The sequence below is a fragment of the Melanerpes formicivorus genome, unplaced genomic scaffold, assembly GCF_026170545.1.
Source record: "Melanerpes formicivorus ecotype bairdi unplaced genomic scaffold, bMelFor1.0.p_v2 SCAF_270, whole genome shotgun sequence".
NCBI lineage: Eukaryota > Metazoa > Chordata > Aves > Piciformes > Picidae > Melanerpes > Melanerpes formicivorus.
Genome location: NW_027142622.1, coordinates 210,058 through 234,827, shown reverse-complemented (window position 1 = coordinate 234,827; position 24,770 = coordinate 210,058). Strand labels below are relative to the sequence as shown.

The 24,770-nt window shown below is 49.1% G+C and overlaps 1 protein-coding gene across 1 annotated transcript in view; it reads left to right on the top strand.

Annotated features, from left to right (window-relative positions):
• LOC137458674 (band 4.1-like protein 2) overlaps window positions 1–24,770 on the top strand; it is a 90,353-nt gene that overhangs the window by 53,901 nt on the left and 11,682 nt on the right. The window contains 5 exon segments of the mRNA XM_068170027.1: window positions 21–181; window positions 6,210–6,272; window positions 11,477–11,623; window positions 20,502–21,068; window positions 23,448–23,570. Of these exon segments, the coding sequence (XP_068026128.1) occupies window positions 21–181; window positions 6,210–6,272; window positions 11,477–11,623; window positions 20,502–21,068; window positions 23,448–23,570 (1,061 nt within the window).

Below are 24,770 nucleotides of genomic sequence, written 5' to 3'. Positions count from 1 at the left end.
GTGAATTTGTTCTCTGATAGCTCCCATGGGTCTCAGAGACTTCGCTGCTGCAGGAGGCCAGGCTGCTGTTAAAATCCTTGACATAGAAGCTGCTGGTCAGGCCAAGTTGAAAGAAGGTGGCAAAGAAGAAGATGGAAGCCCACTCAAAACTCCCCAGTTAGAGCTGACTCAGGATGGAAAGGTACAGCTGGCTTTGACAGCAGAGTTCTGTGTTGCTGTGGTGTGTGTCCATGTGGTGAGGGCCTGTCACTCCTGGCCATCACACAGAAAGCTCAGTACAACTGGCAGGTGCTTGCTGTAGGCTTACCTGAGAGGTGTGTGAGCAAAAGAGGATGCAGACTCCTCAGTGGCACTGACTGGCCTTGGTTTTCTTGCTACCCATTGAGCTTGGATCCTCAGCAAGCCTGCAGGAGCTGCTGAAGAAAAGGCTTTCAGCAGGTAAACAATGTTTGAGTCACTGCCTCCAGTTCCACACTCCCAACCAAATGATGACTGCATCCACACTGTGTGCACTCTGCAAGCTGCATCCTGCCAGCCTTGCCTTAGCAGAGGGAGCAGCAGTGGTTTGGTAGCCAGTGTGAAGGGCTGCATCCTCTACCAACTGTGGTGTCGAGTCCTGTGACTAGCTGAGTACCTCGCTCTGGTGTTGCAAAGCCCACACTTGCTTGTCTGATTCCCCTGAGCTGCTGTGGGAATAGTTAGTAAGAATGACATGGAGATCTTTTCTGATGTGATGGAAACATTGCCTTCAAGGTATCAGCTAAAACCTGCTGCTTGGATTTTTCTCTTGGATTCTCTTTTCTCTTTTTTTCTCTTTTCTCTCTTTTTCTCTTTTCTCTCTTTTTCTCTTTTTTTTTCCTTCCCCCCACCCCCTTTTTTCCTTTTCCCTTTATCTTTTCTTTTTCTCCCTTTTTTCTTTTTTCTGTCTCTCCTTTTTACTCTTATTTTTTTCTCTATTTTCATTTTGCCTTTTTAATCTTTTTTCTTTCTCCTTTTTTTATGTCTTTCTCCCTTTTTTCTGTTTCCCTTTTTTCTTTTTCTGCTTTCTTTTTCCCTTTTTTTCCCCCTTTTTCCCTTTCCCCTTTTTCTTTTTTCTCTATTTTCATTTCCCATTTTTTCTCTTTCCTTTTTTATGTCTTTTCCCCTTTGTTCTTTTTTACCTTTTTTCCCCTTTTTCCCTTTTTCTTTTTCCCTTTTCTTCTTTTTCTCTATTTTCATTTCCCCCTTTTTCTTTTTCCTTTTTTATGTTTTTTCTTCTTTGTTATTTTTTACCTTTTTTCCTTTTTCCCTGTTCCCCTTTTTCCTTATTCCTTTTTTATGTCTTTTCCCCTTTGTTCTTTTTTACCTTTTTTTCCTTTTCCCTTTTCCCCTTTTTCCTTTTTTCTTTTTCTCTATTTTCATTTCCCTTTTTTCCTTTTTTATGCCTTTTCCTCTTTGTTCTTTTTTACCTTTTTTCCCCTTTTTTCCTTTTTCTTTTTCCCTTTTCCCCTTTTTCCTTTTTTCTTTTTCTCTATTTTCATTTCCCCTTTTTTCTCGTTCCTTTTTTATGTCTTTTTCCCTTTGTTATTTTTTCCCTTTTCCCCCCTTTTTTTCCTTTTTCTTTTTCCCTTTTCCCCTTTTTCTCTTTTCTCTATTTTAATTTCCCTCCTTTTTCTTTTTCCTTTTTTATGTCTTTTTCCCTTTGTTCTTTTTCACCTTTTTTTCCTTTTCCCTTTTCCCCTTTTTCCTTTCTTCTTTTCTCTATTTTCCTTTCCCCTTTTTTCTTTTTCCTTTTTTTAATGTCTTTTCCCTTTGTTCCTTTTTGCCTTTTTTTCCATTTTCCCCTTTTTCCTTTCTTCTTTTTCTCTATATTCCTTTCCCCTTTTTTCTTTTTCCTTTTCTATGTCTGTTCCCCTTTGTTCTTTTTTACCTTTTTTACCTTTTCCCTTTTTCCTTCTTCTTTTTCTCTATTTTCCTTTCCCCTTTTTTTCTTTTCCCTTTTTTATGTCTTTTCCCTTTGTTCTTTTTTGCCTTTTTTTCCCCTTTTCCCTTTTTCTTTTTCCCTTTTTCCTTTTTTCTTTTTCTCTATTTTCCTTTTTTCTTTTCTCTTTTTTATGTCTTTTTCCCTTTGTTCTTTTTTGCCTTTTTTTTTTCTTTGCCCCTTTTTCCTTTTTCTGCCTTTTCCTCTTTTTTCTTTCCCCCTTTTTTCTTTTCCCCTTTTTTCCTTCTTTCTTTATTTTCTTTTATCTTTATTTTCTTTTATCTTTATTTTCTTTCCCCCTTTTTTTTCTAATCCTTTTCCTCTTTCCTTTTATTTTCTTTATCCTTTTTTTCCCCCCTTCCACATCTTTGGCAGTTCTCCACAACTTTCCCATTGAAGAGTCAATTTGCACTCCAGCAGTTTTGCAAGCTAGCTTCCCACTTGATTCCTAGGGGACCTCTGTGCAGTTCACCTCTTCCCACAGCATTCAAGTCTAGCAAAGGAGCAAATACAAACAGTTGCTCTTTTTGCTGTTTGTTTGTTTGCTCTCAAGTTGGAAGAATTTTGAGTCAGCCTAGGAAAAAGACACAGCCACAGAGCTTCATTCTGGGAGAGAAGGGGCACACCAAGTGACTCTGGGTTTACTTTGGGCTTGGTAAAATGATGATACTCCCTTGGTTTCAAAGTGAGATATCTATCCATAGCTATCAATATCTATCCATAGCTATCAATATTTATCCATAACTATCCATATTTATCAATAGCTATCAATATTTATCCATAGCTATCAATATTTATCAATAGCTATCAATATTTTAACCAAAAGAAAGAAAACAATCCCCAAACCCCATTTTTCTGGGCTGTTATTCCAGGAAGCTGTTCAGTGGAGGTTTGTTGCCCATTCTGTGAGCAGCTTGCTTTCCCCTCTAGCAGAGATTTTTCCTGTCTGGCTCTCTTGAAGTCTGAGAGGAAATGTTTCTGAACCCAAGAACCCAAGTGCCAGCTTCTCTTGCCTGCACTGCCCTGTCCCCTGACCTCTCTGCCACAGCTCAGAACGTCTGTGTGCTCCCATCTGCTGGAAGGGAAGGCTTCCAGAGTTCTGCAGTTCAAACAGGCACAGTTCTGTACAGCCTGAGAACAAGCCACTGGGAGTGGGTTCCTTTCATAAGCCAGTGAAGTAAACAAGCTGGCTGCTTGTGAAACACCAGGGGATTTCTGTTCCTAGCTGGCATTTCTGTGGTGTTAGCAGAGCTACCCCTGCTTCTAAGGCAGAATTTTCACTAACCAAGAATTTCTCTTTTTTCCCCTCTTCTTGTGCCTTCAAACTTGCATTTTGTTGTGCTTTCATTTGTCACTCTGCACAGAATTTTTTTCTTCAGCTCAGCCACCTACACTCATCATCATCACTGCCCATCCATCCTGTCTCATCCCACCTCAGACACCTCTCCCCTGTCCCCGAGGTGGACATGCTTTCAGACATCTCAGAGGAAGATCCCTTAGGGGAGCCCCTCCTTACCATGACAGACACCTCAGAGTGCAGTTCCCTGAAAGAAACACCAGACCATAACACAAATGAAACAGCTTCACTGAACATCTTTGACTCCATGAGGCCCCTAGCTAGTGCAGGCTCCCCTGCTGTGGAGGGCAGAGTCCTGCCAGATGCCTACAAAGGCGCTGAGCTGTGTGTCTCGCTCAGCCTGTTCAGATGCTTCCCCTTCCGCTGCCGTTCTCTCCTGGATGAGGATGGCTATATCACCCTGCCCAGCCTTCCTGATGTGTGCATCTCTTTCCTCCCACCTGCCCTTCAGCACTATATTCCTATTACCTCTCCCTCCTTCATCCCCTCTTTTCTCCTTATCTTCGTGCTGCTTCTGTCTGCTTTCCAGTCCATTCCCTTTTCGCTCACCTTTTCCCTTCCTCTCGCTCTGTCCCTCTGCTACCTGGAGCCTAAGGTCACTTCCTTTAGTGCCTCTAGTGGCAGTGACCGAAGTGAGAAGGCAGAGGAAGAGGAGCTGTGTAACTTTCGTGCCTGAGTGCCGACATTTACATATAGCTCTTCTGCTCGCTCTCCCGGAGGCTTGCTTGGTTTTGCACACTTCCTCCTCCAGGGCTATGTCTACCTACCCCCCTGCACCCAGATAAGCACACCCATGGATCTCTGCTTCCTCCTTACTTGTGCTGCTTGTGCCAAGTTCCCCTTGCAGGATTTCCAGTCACTAGCTCCCTGCTGGTTTGTTTGCCTGAATTCCTACAGCATGCATCCTCTCATTAGGTTCCACAGATACTGCACTGCAGCTAGAGGCAGTTTGTAGCTCAAAAATGTTTCCAGGTGCACAAATCTGAGTAGTGAAGAGTGCTGTGCAACAAGAGAGAGGCTGGGCCTAGGCACTCTCTGCAGGATGTGCTGCTTGCACTGTTGGTTTGCCTGAAAGTGCACATCTCCAAGGATCTACACAGATCTGGAAAGAGAAATCCCTAACAGCTGAGTCCAGGGCACAGGGAATGCTTTCAGATCAGCTTTCTTCTTGTTACACACTGCAGCTCTCTCTGCTCTGCCAGGGGGGGTGCAAAGCTGAGCCTCTCCAAGGCTGCCTTTTCCTTTATTGTTCACTGGGGCTTCTTTGGTTGTTGTTTAAAATGATTTAAGTTTTTTTTTGCTTAAGAAAACATCTTCTTTTGAAGTGCTTTGATTAATCTCTAGCAGCAGTTGAGGAGACTGATTGCCTTCATTAGCCGGGGCTGCAGGTTGCGTCAGACTTTTAATCACTGGAGTCTGAGCCTTCCTTGCAATTCCCTTTGAACACTGCTGTGCAGAAGCCTCTCTCACACTGACAGATTGCTCTGATCACCTGGAGGGGCTGACAAAATGGCCTTAATGTCACCAGAAAAATGAACACATCTTTTGTTTTGATCTTAAAAGCAGAAACAAAACCAAACCACCGTCAAACCCAGGGTTTAATGTTACACTTAACAGAGTTTGTTGAAGCGATGAAACCAATGCCAGATGCCTGTGGAAAAGAAGCCAAATACGAGGTGATGCCATTAAAAACACCAGCCTCAGGCTCAAAAGAATGAAAACCACGACTTTAAAGCCTTCCTCAAATCTTCTGTAGCCTGATTCAGTCCATCATGTGTAAGATAAATGTAATCCAGCACCCCAGAGCAGTGAGAAGTGCATCCAGATGTGCTCTGTGCCACCCCGTGTGCATGCACACAGCACCCAAGCCACAACCCAAAGGGCAGCAAGGGAACTCCTCCTCAGATTGCTGTGCTTGCACAGGGTTGAGTCCCAAGTGCATCTTCTCCTAAGCTGAGCAGATGGTGTTTGTAGCTCTGGAAGGAATGGGAGGTGCTTTGCTTTTTATAGAAGCTTGTTCCTTTAAGGCATGCAGAGCACTGGTAGGGAAATGAGCTCTCATTTCCAGCAGAGTGCAGTGCAGCTTGAGGAGGAATATACTGCCCTAAGAAGAGGGATGGAGTGCAAATAACTGATCCCAAGGCAGCCACACTCTCAGAACCATGCCTGCAGTTTGTAAACACAGCCCTCAGGTGTCTGCCTCGACTCCTCAGCCCTCTCACCAAAAGAACTCATGCATCGGACTCCATCTGCCCATCAGCCTCTTACAGAGTGCAAGGTGCTTCCCATTGAAGCTACACACATGTCATTGTTGGTTTCTCTTTTAATTTGCTCATTCTTGAATTTCCACCTGGGAGAACACTGCAAAGTAGAGCAAGAGAGAGGGGGCCCAGTGTGAAGCTTCCATTTGTCATGCCACTTATGCCAAATATGCCTTCAGCCATTCTGCGCCAATATAGGTGAAGGAAGAGCCGAGTGGTGTAGAGTGTCGGCAGCCGGGGCCGGGCCAGAGAAGGTCTGTAACATGCAGCACCCTGTGCAGCACTGCAAAGAGATGAAGCCTCTGCCTTGCTCTGGGAGCCTCTGCTAACAGCTCCTTTTCTTGGTCCTTTGCCACGTGCTCCCATAGGTGGGATCCGAAGAGGAGGAAGCAGAGCAGCAGGTGCCTGCTTGTTTATTCACAACTTACCCTGGCTGGAGCTGCCTGCCCTGCTAGCAGCCTGAACCTTCTGTGGATTTAGTGCCTTTTCACCTCACCCTTTTATTTCCTCCATCTTAGCTGCCTGGTTTTGAGGGTGACTCGGTGGTGCATTTTCTGTTGGGGTTTCTTTTTGCCTTCAGTTGCCTGTTAATCCATTTGTCTGTTTGTTTGTGTGTGGCTTGCTTTCACAGAGCAATTCCTTCAGAGTAGACGGGGAAAATATTTATGTCAGACATAGCAATTTAATGTTGGAGGTTTGTATATAGCACAAGAAAACACTCTCCCCTTCTCACAGGCTGCCAGGCTGCATGGGATGGGGTGGGAGGGCACCTGCAGGCTGTTATGGACACAATGCATGAGGTGCATGGGGGAAAGCCCGCTTGGAAACGTTGCATGTCAGCATGAGACTCGCCGAGTTTAAGTTAAAGCCAGCAGCAACAGAATGAAAACAAAAGAGAAATGAAGACACACCACCCCACCCCCAAAAAGCCCAACCAAGCAACCAAAACCCAACCAACCCAAACCCAACCAACCCAAACCCAACCAAGCCAAAACCCAACCAACCAAAACCCAACCAAGCCAAAACCCAACCAACCAAAACCCAACCAACCCAAACCCAACCAACCAAAACCCAACCAAGCCAAAACCCAACCAACCAAAACCCAACCAACCAAAACCCAACCGACCAAAACCCAACCAACCCAAACCCAACCAACCCAAACCCAACCAAGCCAAAACCCAACCAACCAAAACCCAACCAACCAAAACCCAACCGACCAAAACCCAACCAACCCAAACCCAACCAACCAAAACCCAACCAAGCCAAAACCCAACCAACCCAAACCCAACCAACCCAAACCCAACCAAGCCAAAACCCAACCAACCAAAACCCAACCAACCAAAACCCAACCAACCAAAACCCAACCAACCAAAATGCAACCAAGCCAAAACCCAACCAAGCCAAAACCCAACCAAGCCAAACCCAACCAAGCCAAAACCCAACCAACCCAAACCCAACCAAAACCCAACCAAGCCAAAGCCCAACCAAGCCAAAACCCAACCGACCCAAACCCAACCAAGAATCATGACCCAACCAAACAACCAAACTCAATCAGTTAGGCAAACCCCAACAAAACTCGAAACGAGCAAACTAAACCAACCAAGCAGCCAAACCCAACTAACCATGACCCAACCAGCAAACCACTACCCAACCAAGCAGCCAAACCCCATCAAGCAGCAAAACCCATCCAAACTCAAACAACCACAACCCAACCAAACCCAGCCAGACAAACCCCAGACAAACCCAAACAACCAAACCTCACCAACCAGCCAAAACCAAACCAAACAGCCAAACCCCAACCAAACCTCACCAACCAGCCAAAACCAACCAACCAGCCAAACCCCAACCAAACCTCACCAGACAAAACCAAACAACCAACCAATCAATCAGCCAAACCCCAAACCCCACCAATCAGCCCAAACCAAACCAGCCAAACCCCAACCAAACCCAACCAACCAAACCCCACCAGCCAGCCCAAACCCAACCAACCAGCCAAATCCCAACCAAACCCAAACAACCAAACCCCACCAACCAGCCAAAACCAAACCAACCAACCAGCCCAAACCCAACCAAACCCAAATAAACAATCATGACCCAACCAAACTCAACCAACCAGGCAAACCCCAACCAAACTCAAACAACCAAACCAAGCAACCAAGCCCAACTAAACAACCATGACCCAACCAGAAAACCACTACCCAACCAAACAACCAAACCCCATCAACCAGCAAAACTCATCCAAACTCAAACAACCACAACCCAACCAACCACCCAAAGCTGACCAGCCCAAATCCAATCAAACCCAACTGACTCCGACCAGCCAACCAAAAGCCAACCACAATCCAACCCCCCCCCCAAAAAAAACCAACCTGCCAAAACAAAACCAAATGGAAGCAAACCAAACAAAGCTCTCAGCTTGGATGCAGAATGTACCTTTGGTATATTTTTGCCAGATGTTTTTGAGGTAGGAGCTGGGAATCGTAGCCCTGTTCAGGTAAAGCAAGCACACAAGTCCAGTTCATAATCCTAAATGGGATTTTTTTGTCCATTACTCCTCAGTGTTTGCATCTGCTGCTGAGCAGAGCTGCTGTTTTTGACCAGTTCATCAAATGCTTTGTCTGAGGAAATGGAGTTAGTGAGGTGCCAGCACTGGGAGAAGCATGGCAAAGTTCCTGCTGCTTCTGACGCTCATTGAGTCTAGGAGCTGTAAGAAGTATCAGTGAGGATCACATTTTTAAAGGGAATTTTTAGATATGGTTCTGAAACCCCTGCTTTGTTTTGCTCACTCCACAAAAGGAGGTAACTCTTGCCTCCTAAAGCTTGGTGTTCCTTGGAGCTAAGTAGCAGCAATGAGCTTTGAGCAGCAGCAATGAGCTTTGAGCAGCAGCAATGAGCTTTGAGCTGCAGGTTAATGCACAGTGCTTTGTCACTGAAGGAGAGATTCCCATTTCTGTTGATCTGGATTATTTTATCCAGCCTGTCTACAGCACTAAGCAGAGTCATCTACCTCCTGGTTAATAACATAAGCAAGCAAGCAAAGAGTTGTTAGACAATCCTCCTGCTGTCTCTGTTGTATTCATCCAGATGGGGCTGCAAATAATTCCCTTTGTCACAACCCCCAGGCATTACTTTTGATCAGCACTAAGGAGATGTACAGCTCACAGTAACCCAACTAATACACTTTTGGCTTTTTGCAGCTTTTGATCACTATTGAAACTCTGCTTGTGTGTAACTTACTAAAGCACTGGAAGTGTGCATTGCATAAATGTGCTTTGATCAAGTCCAAGAAATGTGCCTTGTGTCAAGCCAAGTTTCACCATCGAGAGGTGATTGCTGCGAGCGTCCCTGGCGTGATAGAAGCTCTTTGGCATAAGGTCTTAGCTTCACTCAGCAAGGACTCACTTCATGGGGACATCCTTAATGTCTCCTGTCTTAGTCTTAGACCCAGAGTGAAGCACTGAGCCTGGGACAACATGAAGGTATTGAGTTCTCAGAAGGGGAGAGGTTCTTGGTGCTCAGTGATGGAACAGGTTGCCCAGGGAGCTAGTTCAGGCTCCATCCCTGGAGACATTCAAGGTGAGGCTGGACAGGGCTCTGGGCAACCTGATCTAGTGGAGGCCATGCCTGCTGACTGGATGATCTTTGGAGGTCCCTTCCAAACCATTCTAGAAGTCAAAGTGCATGTGTGAATATTTGCAGAGTTAGGTGTGCAGCACCAAAGAGCTGCGAGGGCTGAACATGATTCTCCCCTCCTGTTCTGCTCATGTGAGACCCTACCTGCAGTACTGTGTCCAGCTCTGGAGCCCTCAATACAAGAAAGCCATGGAGCTGTCAGAGCAGGTCCAGAGAAGGGCCATAAAGATGAACAGAGGGCTGCAGGACCTCTCCTGTGAAGACAGGCTAAGAGAGTTGGGTTTGCTCAACCTGGAGAGGAGAAGGCTGTGGGCAGACCTTAGAGCAGCCTTCCAGTACCTGAAGAGGCTAGAGAAGAGCTGGGGAGGGACTTCTTGCAAAGGCATGGAGGGGCAGGACAAGAGGTAACAGTTTCAAACTGGAAGAAGCTAGATTTAGATTTGACACTAGGAAGAAACTTTTCACCATGACCATGGGGAGACACTGGAACAGGTTGCCCAGAGAAGCTGGGAAGGATCCTACCCTGCAGGGGTTCAAGGCCAGGCTGGATGAGGCCTTGAGCATTGTGATCTAGTGGGAGGCTGGACTTCATGATCTTAGAGGGCTTTTCCAACCTGAATGATTCTGTGACTCTATTCTTGCCTGCTTCCCAGAACAGTTGTGTTTCTGTGTAGCTCTTGACCCTTATGTCTGCTCCTGTAGCTGCTATACAGACTAGCTTGCAGTTACTTGATCCAAGGTGCTGCAGCTTAGCCTCAAAGGATCATCCCAAAATCTAATTCACAGAATTGTTTGGGTTGGAAAAGCCCTCTAAGAGCATTGAGTCAAACCATCACCCCAGCACCACCATGGCCATCAAAGTCACCTGTCCCCAAGTGCCATGGCCACATATTTCTCAGCACCTGCAGGGGTGGTGACTGCAGCACCTCTCTGGGCAGCCTGTTCCAGTGCCTGGATCCAGTATGCACTCTGCAGTTGTCCCCTGGGGAACCTGCCTACGTAGGTGCAGTTTAGATAGAGCATCTCTTGAGTACTGGAATGCACAAAACCTCTCCCAGCTTCAGTGCTGTGTCTGCTGTCAGGGTCTTAAACATGGAATTAAGCTTTTTAATCACAGAGTCACAGAATGGTCTGGGCTGGAATCTTCCAGTAAGTTGAAGCCTACCTGCTAGGCACAGTGAGTAGTGCCTCTGAGGTTAAGCAGGTTTTGGTGATACTTCACTGAAGACTGAGTTCCCAATGCCTCATCAGTTAGATTGATCTTTCTTACAGCTGCCTTCAGTCACCTCAGTTGTGCAATACCCCAAAATGTTTGCTTCTGTGCTCACAGATGTGACACAAAAGCAGCTACTGGAAATGATGACTGCTTTAAGGTGCTGGTGGCTTCGTGTTTTGGATGGAAGTAGTTCTGTCTTCCCCATTCACAACATTGCTTTTGCTTTACAATATGGTAGAAACTATGTCCTCATTCCAAATACAAACCCAAGAAAACCTTGTTTGCCTTACAGCCTTAAGGCAGCCCAAAGAAGAAAAGCTCTTCAGAAACAAAGCCAAGCACACCTTGTTCCCCTTACAGCCTTGAACTGCTTTAAGGCAGCCCAAGGAACAGCTCCTCAGACACAAAATGTTGTGCCCTTCTAGCCATGAACTGTTACAATGCAGCCCAAAGAGCAGCTCCTCAGGCACAAAACTAAGGAAATCTCTCCCCCACAGCTTTAAATTGTTTTAAGGCAGCCCAAAGAAGAAAAGCTCCTCAGAAACAAAACTAAGCAAATGCTGTTCCCCTTCTAGCCTTAAACTGTTACAATGCAGCCCGAAGAGCAGCTCCTCAGGCACAAACTAAGCAAATGTTGTTCCCTTCTGGCCTTGAACTGTTTTAAGGCAGCCCAAAGAGCAGCTCCTCAGGCACAAAACTAAGCAAATGTTGTTCCCTTCTGGCCTTGAACTGTTTTAGGGCAGCCCAAAGCAGATCCTCAGACACAAAATGTTGTTCCCTTCTAGCAAATGTTGTTCCCTTCTAGCTTTGAACTGTTTTAAGGCAGCCCAAAGAGCAGCTCCTCAGACACAAAACTAAGCAAATGTTGTTCCCTTCTGGCCTTGAACTGTTTAAGGCAGCCCAAAGCAGCTCCTCAGACACAAGGCACTTTCCTTGGTTTGCTTTCCGTCGGCTTGTTTGTTCTTTCCCCCCTTTGTTGTTATTTTGTCCAGTTAAGTTTGCTTCTGTTGCCCTGTTTTGTCCTCCTGTGTTTCCGTGCGGGCCGCTAGGAGCTGGATAAGACCCAGGAGGACTTACTGAAACACCAGGCTAGCATTAGTGAGCTCAAGCGCAATTTCATGGAGTCCACACCCGAGCCGCGCCCCAACGAGTGGGAGAAGCGCCGCATCACCCCTCTGGCCCTCCAGACACCAGGGGTATGTCACCTCAGCCCTCCTCTGCATGCCTGCCCCTGCAGCCCTCTGCTTTTCCTGTAGATTGGCAGGGGGTGGCTGCTGGAAGATGTGTTGTACTCCGTGTGCAGTAACCTTTTAACCGCTTGACTTCGATGTGTGGAGTTGGGTTCTGCTACGAGAACCGCATTAGAATCCCTGGGGGAACCTGGAGGGGATGCCAGAATATTCCTGTGTGCTGAGGACAGCTTAGATTCCCCCTGCTTTACCCAGGCTGATGTAGATAGCTTTCCAGTGGCAGCAGAACTTGTCCTTCCTTCCCCCTGTCTTTGTGCATAAACCCTCAACCTGTGTGGTGCTTCAGGAGGACCTGAGATGCTCAGCTCCTCTACAGTGCTGACCCCTCCGGGATGTGTCGAATGTGGTTGAGAACATTGACTCTCCAGGAGCCTGTAAAACGAATTTGTCCACTTTTTGCCTCTATACCTTCCTCCTGACTGAACCTCAAGCCCTTTTCTACAAATGCCACCTTGAATCCTTATGGCAAGCAAACTACCCAACTAGATCTCTCATACTGCGGTGAAACTTGCCAGGCTCATGGGGAGTTATTTGCTGCTTCTTTCCTAGAGCAGAACAGCAAATCAGTCTTTGAAAGCAAGACTTCATTTTTGTCCTTTTATTTTATCCTCCTTTATTTTTGTCCTTTTATTTCACCCCTGTTCCTGCCCTTCCCTCCTAAGTGTATTGCCCTGTCCCCCAGGATTTCTTCCTGGACTGGAGATGAGGAAGAAATTCTCAGCGGTGAGGGTGGGGAGACACTGGCCCAGGCTGCCCAGGGAGGCTGTGGATGCCCTCTCCCTGGAGGTGTTCAAGGCCAGGCTGGATGAGGCCTTGAGCAAGCTGGGCTGGTGGGAGATGTCCCTGTCTGTGGCAGAGGGGTTGGAGCTGGCTGATCTTGGAGGTCCCTTCCAACCCAAACCCTTCCATGAGTCACTTCTCTTGGGTCTCCAGAAAGGTGACCTTGCAGTGACGCTTGCTTGATGCTGCCAAGGGATTTTTGTTAGCAAGTTCTTATTTCAGTGAGCTCCTTAAGCAAGCTGAGCTGTGGGGATGTGCACACAGGTCATGCAGTCACTGACTCTCTGGATCACTTCTTTAAGGACTGTCCTGTTGCTTTATGGTTACTGCCAAGAAAATTAGTCCCCAGACTTAATTCTGAGCAGGACCTGATCATTTCTCCACACAGTGACACATGCCTAGGTATACCTGCTGGTCCAATTTTCCTGCGTCCCTGCCACATCATTTCACAGCTATAACTATATTTTGGGGGTTAAAATAGATGTTTATGTAAAAGTGTAACATGTTTTTTGTTATGTGGTTGTATTTTCTTGTGTTGATTTCTTTGTCTTGAAGTCCAGCCCCCCCCCCCCCCCCTTTGCCCCCTCCCAGTCCCTTGATGTCAGTTGGTTTTGGTTTTCCCCCTCCTCCAGTGTGTCCTGTCACTTTCAGATGGGTTGATGTCGGTGTGTGTAGTGTGTGTCTGTCTCACTGCTTGTTGATTTACACTGGTTTTATAAAATGGAAACCAAATAGAGAAAAGGAGACCACATTTTCCAAGTGAAAGCGCTGCCTGGGAAGGAGAAGCAATGGACTGCAATGCCTTGGATTGCTGGAGCCAAACCACAGGAAGCTGACCAGGTGGCTGCCCTGAAACCTCCTGCCTCTCTGCTGTGGCTGCTGTGGGCTAGCTTGGGCACTTCTTTCTTTTTTCTCTTCCCCCCTCCCCCCACACCCAAAAGACAAAGGTGGATTTGCAAAGCAGGATCTGTGTTTGCACATGTACACAGAAATGGACGCCAGCAACACAGAGAGGAATGCCACTTGAGAGGTGTGCCTTGCCCATGGCAGGGGGGTTGGAGTGGATGGTCTCTGAGGTCCCTTCCAACCTGAGACACCCCATGGTTCTGTGCATGTTCTGCTTGAACACCTAACTAGGAGTCAGGGTCTGAGTGGCTGCTTGTTGAGAAGAAAACCAGACTTTCACCAGAAGGTTCCTGTCCTTTACACGAGGGGGATGGCAGCAAACTGTGCTTCCACCACATGTGGGTGTAATTGTCTGTAACTGTTTGACAGAGGGCTGCAGCACCTCCCTATGACATGGACAGGCTGGGAGAGTTGGGGCTCTACAGCCTGGAGAAGAGAAGGCTCCAGGGAGACCTTAGAACAACCTAAAGGGGCTACAGAAGAGCTGGGGAGGGACTTCTTGCAAAGGCATGGAGGGACAGGACAGGAGGTAGTGGTTTCAAACTGCTAGATTTAGATTTGACATCAGGAAGAAACCTTTCACCATGACCATGGTGAGACACTGGAATAGGTTGCCCAGAGAAGCTGTGATGGATTTTACCCTGCAGGGGTTCAAGGCCAGGCTGGATGAGGCCTTGAGCAACCTGGGCTGGTGGAGGTAGTGGTAGGACTTCAGGCAGTGATAGGACTAGGGGGAATGGAATGAAGCTGGAGGTGGGGAGATTCAGGCTGGAGGTGAGGAGGAAGTTCTTCCCCATGAGAGTGGTGAAGCCCTGGAATGGGTTGTGCAGGGAGGTGGTTGGGGCCCTGTCCCTGGAGGTGTTTAAGGCCAGGCTGGATGAGGCTCTGGCCAGGCTGATCTAGTGTGGGGTGTCCCTGCCCATGGCAGGGGGGTTGGAACTGGATGATCCTTGTGGTCCCTTCCAACCCAAACCATTCTGTGACATTTCACACAAGAACATTTGCTTTGTGTGTTCACTATGTAAGCATTCAAATCAGTAATGCTGTAGAGGCAGCTTCATCCCAAAGGCAGCCTGGTTCAGAAGTACCTCCACGCTTCCATAGCTCTCTTTTCCTCCAGGGAAAGAGGGAGGTCTTCTCCCCTATAAGCTGGGTTGACATCTCTGCAGCAGAAAGCACTTGCTTACCAGTGGGAGTGCTGGCACTGTGGTAGTGATGCTGCTCTTCCACATCACTGTTGGACTATTTTCCACCACCTAGGAACTGGGACAAAAGTAAAGCTGTCAGTCCTATTTCAGTAGCAGGTTTGGGAAGCTGTTTCCATCCTGATTTATTTGTTGCTGGGTGTACAGAAGTTTGGAGTTTGTTACCCTCAACTATAAGCCTGCTGGTGGTAGTAGACATTGCTCAGTCCTGCTGCTGGACTCTCCTCCTGGCCTGCCTTTTTACTACAGGGGAGAAAAAAAGCAGGGATACCTCTGCTAATCTTCTTTCTTTTCTTCCTCCTTTTGCTCTGGTGCAAAATCCTTGCAAAATAAGTAATTCTTCAGTGTATGAGAAGTGTTACTTGGGGTCTGTCTCATCTGCAACACTGCACTTCTGTGTCACCCTACTGCCAAAAACGCACAGCATCTGTGACTTAATTATGACAGCAACTGTGACACCCTCAGGCCTGTCACAAATGAGCAAGGAAAAGTTAGCTCAGGAATGTTCACAAGGCTTGGGGGTTTCTCATCCATCCCACCTCTGCTGCCTGTAAATAGGATGTGAGGAAGAAGTTGTTCCCCAGGAGGGTGGTGAGAGCCTGGCACAGGTTGCCCAGGGAGGTGGTGGAAGCCTCCTGCCTGGAGGTGTTTGCAGCCAGGCTGAAGAAGTTGTTCCGCAGGAGGGTGGTGAGAGCCTGGCACAGGCTGCCCAGGGAGGTGGTGGAAGCCTCCTGCCTGGAGGTGTTTGCAGCCAGGCTGGAGGTGGCTGTGAGCAACCTGCTGTGGTGTGAGGTGTCCCTGCCCGTGGCAGGGGGTTGGGACTGGCTGAGCCTGGAGCTCCCTTCCAAGCCTAACAATTCTGTGATTTCCTCTCAGTGTATCTGGCTGTGGACCAGGAAGAATTTGCCAGGAATGTAAACACCTTCACAGCCTTCACATCATTGTAACTCCCATCATTTGCTGGGGAAATGCCAACTCTCTCTCTAAGCTTAGTCCTTTTGACTAAACTCCTCCCCAGGGAATGGGTTACAATTGTACAGGTTGTGTGGTTGGGGTTTTTCTTTTTGAAGGATTAGAAGACCTCAACATCTCAAGGTGTACCTTAGACCCAAACCCATGAGTGGTATGTGCCTGTCCTGAATGACAGACATTTGTGGGGAGAGAGAGGTCCACACAGGTTGACCACAGATTGTTTTGTCTCCCTACCTATTTTTTTCCCAATTACTATTATTTTTACTGCTCTGAGTAGTTAGAAAAGATGACCAAGAATCACAGAATCAAAGAACTACTGAGGCTGGAAAAGAGCTCTGAGATCACCAAGTCCAGCCTATGACCTCACACCACCACATCAGCTAAACCCTGTCACCAAGTGCCACATCCAGTCTCTCCTTAAAGACCTCCAGTGATGGCAACTCCACCACCTCCCTGGGCAGTCTGTCCCAGTGCCTGAGAAATGTGTGGCCATGGCACTTTGGGACATAGTTTGATGGCCATGGTGGTGCTGACAGCTGGACTCGATGAGCTTAGAGGTCTTTTCCAACTCTGCTTCTCTCAGAGGCTCACAGGTGGTGCCACAGGTGGGTCTGCTACATGGTACCACATGATGGTCATCGTGGTGCCACAAAAATGGTCATGATGCTGCTTCCACCATGCCACTGGAACCACACAGCAGACCCACAGGTGGAGTGGGAAGAGTATCAGGAATGGGTTTGCCCTTTGATGTAATCCTGGAATGTTCGTCACTGGAATGTGCTGCCCAGGGAGGTGGTGGAGTCCCCATCCCTGGAGGTGTTCAAGAGGGGATTGGATGTGGCACTTGGAGCCATGGTTTAGTCATGAGGTCTGTGGTGACAGCTTGGACTCGATGATCCTCGAGGTCTCTTCCAACCTTGGTGATACTGTGACACTGTTTATTGGGCACGGTGAGCTAGGGAAAGAAAGTGAGGGTGAGGAGAATGCTGCATGAGGGCAAAATCAGCAACTGGCATTACATTTTCTTGGCTGCTTTCTAAAATATTCACTGTAGTGAAAAAAATCCAAGAAGGATTCTTACTCCTTGCCCTCTCTGTCCTCCTGCATGTGTTATGTGTTGCAGTATATGTACAGCAGCATTGAGGTAACTTATGTCAGCTCAGATTCTCCACCGCTGCTCACAGGCTGAGCCTGCAGGACCACAGCTGTCTGCATGGCATCCTGGCTTGCCTCTGCTCTGTGCTTCTCTGGGACAAGTCTGCCAGTGAATGCTCTCCAAGTGTGTGTTCTGTCCGTGTGAGGTGTTCCAGGCATCGCTGCCTTTTCACTGTGACAGGGCTCACCTCTAACTTCACACCACAGCTTGTGGGTGGAGAGCTGGGATAGAGAGTTTTAGCCTTTTCAGAGGCTTGTACCCACCCAGGGACTGAAAGGTTGCTTTGCCCCTGGGGATGTATAGCACTGAATACAGAAATCAGCACAGAGATACAGTGGAGAAAAGATGGATTACAGAGAAGGGAGCAGGCTATGAGCATGAGGCACCCAGCCTCAGAACAAGAGGACACAGTCTCAAGCTGTGCCAGGGGAGGTTCAGGCTGGAGGTGAGGAGAAAGTTCTTCCCAGCAAGAAGAATTGGCCATTGGGATGTGCTGCCCAGGGAGGTGGTGGAGTCCCCAGCCCTGGAGGTGTTCAAGAGGGGATTGGATGTGGCACTTGGAGCCATGGTTTAGTTGCCAGGAGGTGTTAGTTATTAGGTCACAGGTTGGACTTGATGATCTCTGAGGTCTTTTCCAACCTGGCTGATTCTATGATAATTTATACACTTACCCTATTAGGTATGTGTGAATAAAACAAGTTCCCCCAGGAGGGAACATCTCTTTGGGAAAAAACAAACCAACCTTCAAGTAGAAATGACCTTGTTAGGTTATTGAAGCACTTTAAATATGGAGCTGTAACAGACTAGAAAGAAAAACCTTGCTGCAGTGCTGTGGGTACCTATTCTAGCAAGCCAACCTTATCAGTCTGCCCTGAGGCAATTAGGTGTTAAAAATGGACTTTTAGAAAGAGGGGAAATCCCAAGAATAAATATGGAATGAGAGCTCTGCTTGGAAAATCTGTGTGAATCTCAATGTTGGCCATTTTTCCTGTGTCATATGCATGGAGTGCAGCTGTGTGCTGAGGTGGAGCCAGCAGCTTTCTGTCCCCTTTGCAAAGCCCATGTGAATATCAGTGTTGGTCATGTCTCAGGTGTGAGGTGCATGGAGTGCAGCTGTGTGCTGTGGTGCCAGCAGCTTTCTGTCCCCTTTGCAAAGCCCATGTGAATATCAATGTTGGTCATGTCTCAGGTGTGAGGTGCATGGAGTGCAGCTGTGTGCTGTGGTACCAGCAGCTTTCTGTCCTCTCTGCAAAACCCATGTGAATATCAGTGTTGGTCATTTTTCCTGTGTCATATGCATGGAGTGCAGCTGTGTGCTGTGGAGCCAGCAGCTTTCTCTCCCCAAGCAAAGCCCATGTGAATATCAGTGTTGGTCATGTCTCAGGTGTGAGGTGCATGGAGTGCAGCTGTGTGCTGTGGTGCCAGCAGCTTTCTGTCCCCTTTGCAAAGCCCATGTGAATATCAATGTTGGTCATGTCTCAGGTGTGAGGTGCATGGAGTGCAGCTGTGTGCTGTGGTGCCAGCAGCTTTCTGTCCCCTCTGCAAAGCCCATGTGAATCTCAATGTTGGTCATTTTTCCTGTGTCATATGCATGGAGTGCAGCTGTGTGCTGTGGAGCCAGCAGCTTTCTGTCCCCTCTGCAAAGCCCATGTGAATCTCAATGTTGGTCATTTTTCCTGTGTCATATGCATGGAGTGCAGCTGTGTGCTGTGGAGCCAGCAGCTTTCTGTCCTCTCTGCAAAGCCCATGTGAATCTCAATGTTGGTCATTTTTCCTGTGTCATATGCATGGAGTGCAGCTGTGTGCTGTGGGGCCAGCAGCTTTCTGTCCCCTCTGCAAAACCCATGTAAATATAAATGTAATTTCTGAGGTGTGAGGTGCATGGAGTGCAGCTGTGTGCTGTGGAGCCAGCAGCTCTCTGTCCCCATGTGAACACCAACGTTGGCCATTTCTCTGCAGCTGTGTGCTGTGCTGGTGCTTTCCTCTCTGCTCTCATTTCGCCTCACGGGAACCCTGTGCCCTCTGTCCTCCCGCAGCCTTCTCCCGCCCGAGCCCTTTTCGCTGTCTCGTCTCTCTCTTGCCGAGCCTCTCCTTCGTAGGTGGCTGCCCGCCCGCCCCCGCCTAACGCTTTCCTTTGCCTCTCCCGCGCAGAGCCTGGCAGAGGAGATCGCCTCCATTTTGTTTAGTCAGGAGGGCTTTGGCGCGGGCTCCGGACGGCCCTTCGCCGCCGCCAGCGCGGCGCCAGCAGAGGGCGCTGCGCGGGAGGAGATCACCGCCTCGGCCGCGCCGCCGCCCCAGGTGCTTCGCGCCCCCCGGCGCCGCCGGCCCGGGGGCGGGTGGGGGGGGGAGGCCTCGCTGCGCTCGGGGGAGTAGGCAGGGCCAGGAGGGGCTTGTGCCGCAGGGCCAGGAGGGGCTTGTGCCGCAGGGCCAGGAGGGGGTTCTGCCGCAGGGCCGTCCTGTGGCGGGGCCGGGAAGCTGGCTGCTTGTGCCGGAGAGGAGAGCGGTGCAGCCGGGGAGCCAGTCCTGCGCGGGCAGCACGCGGGGAGAGTACCTGGTGCCGGCGCGTGCGCTGCGGGTGCTGCGCCGGGGAAGCAGCCATAGGAGCCAGGGTTAAGTCACAGAGGATGTGCTGGTGCTTGTAGCCTTCCTCCCCGAACTAAGCAGCCATAGGAGCCAGGATTAAGTCACAGATGATGTGCTGGTGCTTGTAGCCTTCCTCCCCGAACTAAGCAGCCATAGGAGCCAGGGTTAAGTCACAGGTGATGTGCTGGTGCTTGTAGCCTTCCTCCCCGAACTAAGCAGCCATAGGAGCCAGGATTAAGTCACAGATGATGTGCTGGTGCTTGTAGCCTTACTCCCCGAACTAAGCTCCTGCTTCAGACTGCTGGCTGAAACGCTAGCCCCATCAAAAAGGCTCTGCCTGCGTCCTCCCTGGCGAGCTGCCGTGGGGTGTCCCTCGCAGAGCAACTTGCCGTGGAGCAAGTACTAACACAGCCGGCTTCAGCTCATCCCCCTGCCTCCCAGCTCCACCCTGATGCGCTCATCTTGGCAGTCCTGACAGCCTGCCACCCTCAGCGCTCTCCCCCTCTCCCCCCTTGGCTTCATAAGTCACAGACCAAAGATGGGAAGCTACTAAAGATCTCACAGCCAAGCCTGGTTTTGCTTTGTGTTACGATAAACTGATTGTAGGATGCTAAGCAATTGTTAAAATGACTTTTTCCCCCTTGCTATCATTTATTTTCAATTGCTGTCTTAACTCAGAGAAGTTAACTTCCTCAGTAGCACTGCCTCCCTGCTTTCATTTGCAGCCTTTCATGATGAAACTCTTACCCCAGTTACTAATGTCCCTAACCCTTACCTTCCTGTGGAGTACTGCAGTGGAGTGGAAGGAACTGAGCCTAGTTCTGTGTGAGTGCAGGGACTACCAGTTACCTGTCTAGTACCACCTACATACGTGCTTACAAGCTTGCTTGGAGGGTGTTGCACTGTTGCCCAGGGTCATGCATTGATTGTTGTCCTCTGATTGCTTTTTTGTTCCACAGAGACATGCTTCCAGAGCAGAAGGGCCTTGTGCTGGAGTCAGCGATGCTGATAAGGTTCTACTGATTTTTTCTATAGTTCAGTTTGGCTCTTAACTTCCAATCCATCTTCATCCTTTCTTCCCTTCCTTTTTCAGTTAACCACCACAACCATCTTTTGTCTTCTACATGCCATGAACCAGCCATCAGCTAATGTTGTCTCCCATCATTTTGATTTATTCATGTGCTCTACTTTTGTTTTTCCTCATCCATGTTTTTTTGTGCAGAGTTCACATGAGACTCTGGACATAGTGGAGGAGAAGAAGCAGGCAGAGGTTGGGATAGAAGAAGCACTAGTCGTAGAGGAAGCCAACAGAGGGAAAGTGCAAGTTGCCACTGATGCTGGGGAGACATGTAAGGTGGAACACCTGTCAAAAAAGGACTCTTCATCATTACCATCAGATAGTAGCAGCAGCAGCAGCAGCAGTAGTAGTGAGAGTGAGGATGAAGAGGTGGGAGAATACCAGCCACATCGTAGGGCAATTGAGGAGGTCATCAGGGAAGAACAGGAAGAAGAGGAAGATGTGCAAAGGAAAGGACATGAAGAGAAAACGCAGCATGTGGAAGCCACACCAGAAGGCAGTAAACTAAATGTACCAGTTGAGCAGACACCAGTTGCAGCTGAAGATTTGGTCCAGGAAAAAGCAGTTACCATAGCTACAGAAGAGAAGAATTTGTCAGAGGAAATTAAGCAAGATGTAGGTGAAGAAAAAGAGGAAGAACAGCTCAGAGTCAACGGAGATGTGTCTCACGTTGACATTGATGTTGCACCACAAATAATTTGTTGTTCTGAGGTAAATGGTAAAAACAGTTTGACACCTAGACTAAGCAGAGGTGCTTCTTGGGGTGACAATAGACCTGCCTTTCTTCTTCTCCTGTCCCTTCCACTCTTCAGGCATCCAGATCACTTGGAAGGGGAGACCATTGATGAGCAGTGCAATTCTGTCTCCTTCAGCTATGGTTTCTGACCTTTATTTCTTGCTGGGGCTGAGACTCATCAGTGAGGCAAACCTTCTGAAGACTGACATCTCCTTCCTCTGCCCCCCTTACCTGCTCTGCCCAGACATGATGGCTGTTGGTTGTTGACCTGTTGCCAGTGTTTTCAGTCTCGTCCTGTCTCCTTGTCAGTTGGTTGTGGCACCTCCATGGCACGTCACTGTGATTGGAAAGCTATTGGCAATGGAAATTACAAAGCAACCTGCACACATTTTCTCTTCCTCCCTCCCTCCCTCCCTCCCTCCCTCCCTCCCTCCCTCCCTCCCTCCCTCCCTCCCTCCTTCCCTCCCTCCCTCCCTCCTTTCCTCCCTCCCTCCCTCCTTTCCTCCCTCCCTCCTTCCCTCCCTCCCTCCCTCTCTCCTTCCCTCCTTCCCTCCCTCCCTCCCTCTCTCCTTCCCTCCTTCCCTCCTTCCCTCCCTCCCTCCCTCCCTCCCTCCTTCCCTCCTTCCCTCCTTCCTTTCCTCCCTCCCTCCTTCCCTCCCTCCTTCCTCCCCTCCCTCCCCCCCACTGCTTTTCTTGCCTGTTTAGCTTTTAAAAGAATGTGGCTTTAGAGACTGGAACAAGTATGGCTGGAGGGTGCACTGCATTGGGAAGGGATGAGGCATGTATCACAGTCAGCCTGGAGAAGACTCTCTGAAGACCTTATTGCAGCCTCCAGTACCTGAAAGGAGCCTGCAAGAAAGCTAGGGAGAGACTTTTTACAAGGGCTTGTAGTGAAAGGATGAAGGACAATGGATTGAAGCTGGAAGAGGGGAGATTGAGACTGGAGAGGAGGAAGAAATTCTTGACTGTGAGGCTGGGGAGACACTGGCACAGGTTGCCCAGGGAGGCTGTGGCTGTCCCCTCCCTGGAGGTGTTGAAGGCCAGGCTGGATGAGGCCTTGAGCAAGCTGTGCTGGTGGGAGGTGTCCCTGCCCATGGCAGGGAGGTTGGAAGTTGATCTCTTAAGATCCCTTCCAACCCAATCCAATCTATGAATCTTACTCCAAAGGCCAGGGAAGCATGCACGGGCTCCAGTCACAATCAGGTGCTGCTAAACAAGGTTCCAGGGTTCTTGGGCAAACTTCATCAAGCAGCAGAAAGGGGAAAGTGAAGCACAGGGCTGCATCTGTTTGCAAAGCTGGCAGCATCCTCTGCTCAGCTTCCCAGCAGTTGGGTGGGCTTTTTGCTACTTAGCTGCCTGCTGCTGCTTCTCATGGGGGCAATTGTACTTTTGTTTCTGTGCACTTCAATCCAGACAGCTTCCCTCCTCCCCTTAGCTGTCTTCTGTGCACACAGGGGTTCTGCTTATCCTTGTGAAGCAATGGGTGTCCAAGGCTTGAGAAGTTGCAGGCTCCCACTCTTCCTCAAAACAGCTGGTTGGAGGAAGGGGAGAGGGGCTGCTGTGTGTGGGAAGGGGTTTTCACTCTGGGTGCATCCCAGATCAGTGGGAGAGAACAACTGAAGCACCCAGAGCAAGAGGAAAAGGCTTCTCTGTGTTTAAGTTCCCCAATCTATTGAAAGTCTGCTGCAGCAAGATCAGTGAGGAGTTCACTGTCCTGCTTGGGCACTCTGCAGGGAGCACCAGGAGCCAGCTCTTCAGCAAAGGGCTCTTTAGGATTGGGGATGAAAGAACCTGCTGAATGGAGACTACCTTCAACCCAGCTGTCAGAGTGGGTTTTCTGCTCCAGAAATAGGACCTGGTTAAACAGTTAAGCTCTGAAGAATTCCTTTGGCATTTCTAGTCCTGCTTGCCAGAGCAGTGGCAGGCGTTTTCCCAGGCTGATCCTGAGGTGAAGCTTAGAGACCTGAGCTAGCTGTTAGCTTCTTGATGCAAACTAGGGAGGGTTAATGTTATTTTTTCCCCCCTCCAGTGATGCTCTCTTACTCTTTTTTTCAGCTGTGGTGCAGCTTGGTTGTAGAGGTTGCCTTCTGTGATGTGTAGTGCTGTCTGAAACAGATCTTCAGCAGGCTTCCTGGGCTGTGGAGTTACCCTCCCATGTTGTGTGGGTGCTTGAGGGCTGGTGCCTTAGTCTTCATCCCACTTTTCCTGATTTGCTGCATGCTGCTTGGTTGGGAGTGCACTCAAACAGTGGTCTTGCTGTTGGGATTTTTCTGGAGTGTGTGCTTGTTATCTGGGTCCACTTCACAAACCTTGCTTCTGCCTTTTCAACTGATTGCTTGTTTCTCGCACCACAGCCTCCAGTAGTGAAAACAGAGATGGTAACCATTTCAGATGCCACCCAGAGAACTGAAATCTCCACTAAAGAAGTCCCCATTGTCCAGACTGAAACAAAAACCCTCTCATATGAGTCTCCACAGGTATTGTGGCTGGGCTTTGCTTGTTTGCAGTCCCCTTTTCACTCCACTTACTTGCTGATCAAGACAGATAATGTCCAGCAGATGTTTCTCAAAAGCCTGTGAAGTTCTTTCTAGCAGCTGAGATGATCCCTTGGCTGGGAAGTAGGCAAGTGAAGTGTTTGCAGACAAAGTGGCATTGCTTCTGGAGCTGCAGGGGGGGTTACGTGAAGACTTGGTGGCTGTCTGCACATACAGAGCTCATCTTCAGTTCTGGGAACTAGATTAACACATAGCTCCTGAAAGGAAGGTGTAACTTTGGGAACACATTTTCCACAGGGGTGAACCAGAGCAGCAGCCTTGCAGGGCTCAGTCAGCTTGGATGGCTTCTGCTTCACTTCTAACTGAACTAGAGGGTGGGATGGCATCCAGAGGGACAGGCTGGAGAGGTGCACTGAGGAGAATCTCATGAGTTTCAATGAGGCCAAGGGGAAATCCTGCACCTGGGTTGGGGCAGTCCTTGGTATCAATCCAGGCTGGGGGATGATGAGACTGAGAGCAGCCCTGCAGAGAAGGACTTGGTGGGGCTGGTGGGGGAGAAGCTGGGCAGGAGCCAGCAATGGGCACTGGCAGCACAGAAGGCCAAGGGCAGCCTGGGCTGCATCCAAAGCAGTGTGGCCAGAGATGGAGAGAAGGGATCCTGCCCCTCTGCTCTGCTCTGGGGAGATCCTAACTGGAGCACTCCATCCAGTTTTGGGGATGGAGTGGGATATAGACCTGCTGGAGTGGGTCCAGACAAAGCCACGAAGATGATCAGAGGGCTGCAGCACATTTCCTGTGAAGACATGCTGGGAGAGTTGGGGCAGCTCACCCTGGAGAGGAGACCTTGGAGCAGCATTTTAGTATCTGAGGGGCCCTGCAGGCAGGCTGGGGAGGGACTGTTCCAAAGGCTTTGTGCAGGCAGGGTGAGGGGCAGTGCTTTGAAACTGGAGGAGGGGAGATTTAGGTTGGACTTCAGGAGGAAGTTCTGCACAGTGCTGAAATACTGGAAGAGGCTGCCTGGGGATGTGGTTGAGTCCCCATCCCTGGAGACATTCAAGGTCAGCCTGGATGTGTCCCTGGGCAGCCTGCTCTAGCTGGAGATGTCCCTGCTGCCTGCCAGGGGGTTGGACAGGATGACCTTGGAGGGTCCCCTCCAGCCCCATGTGGTCTGTGCAGCTGTAC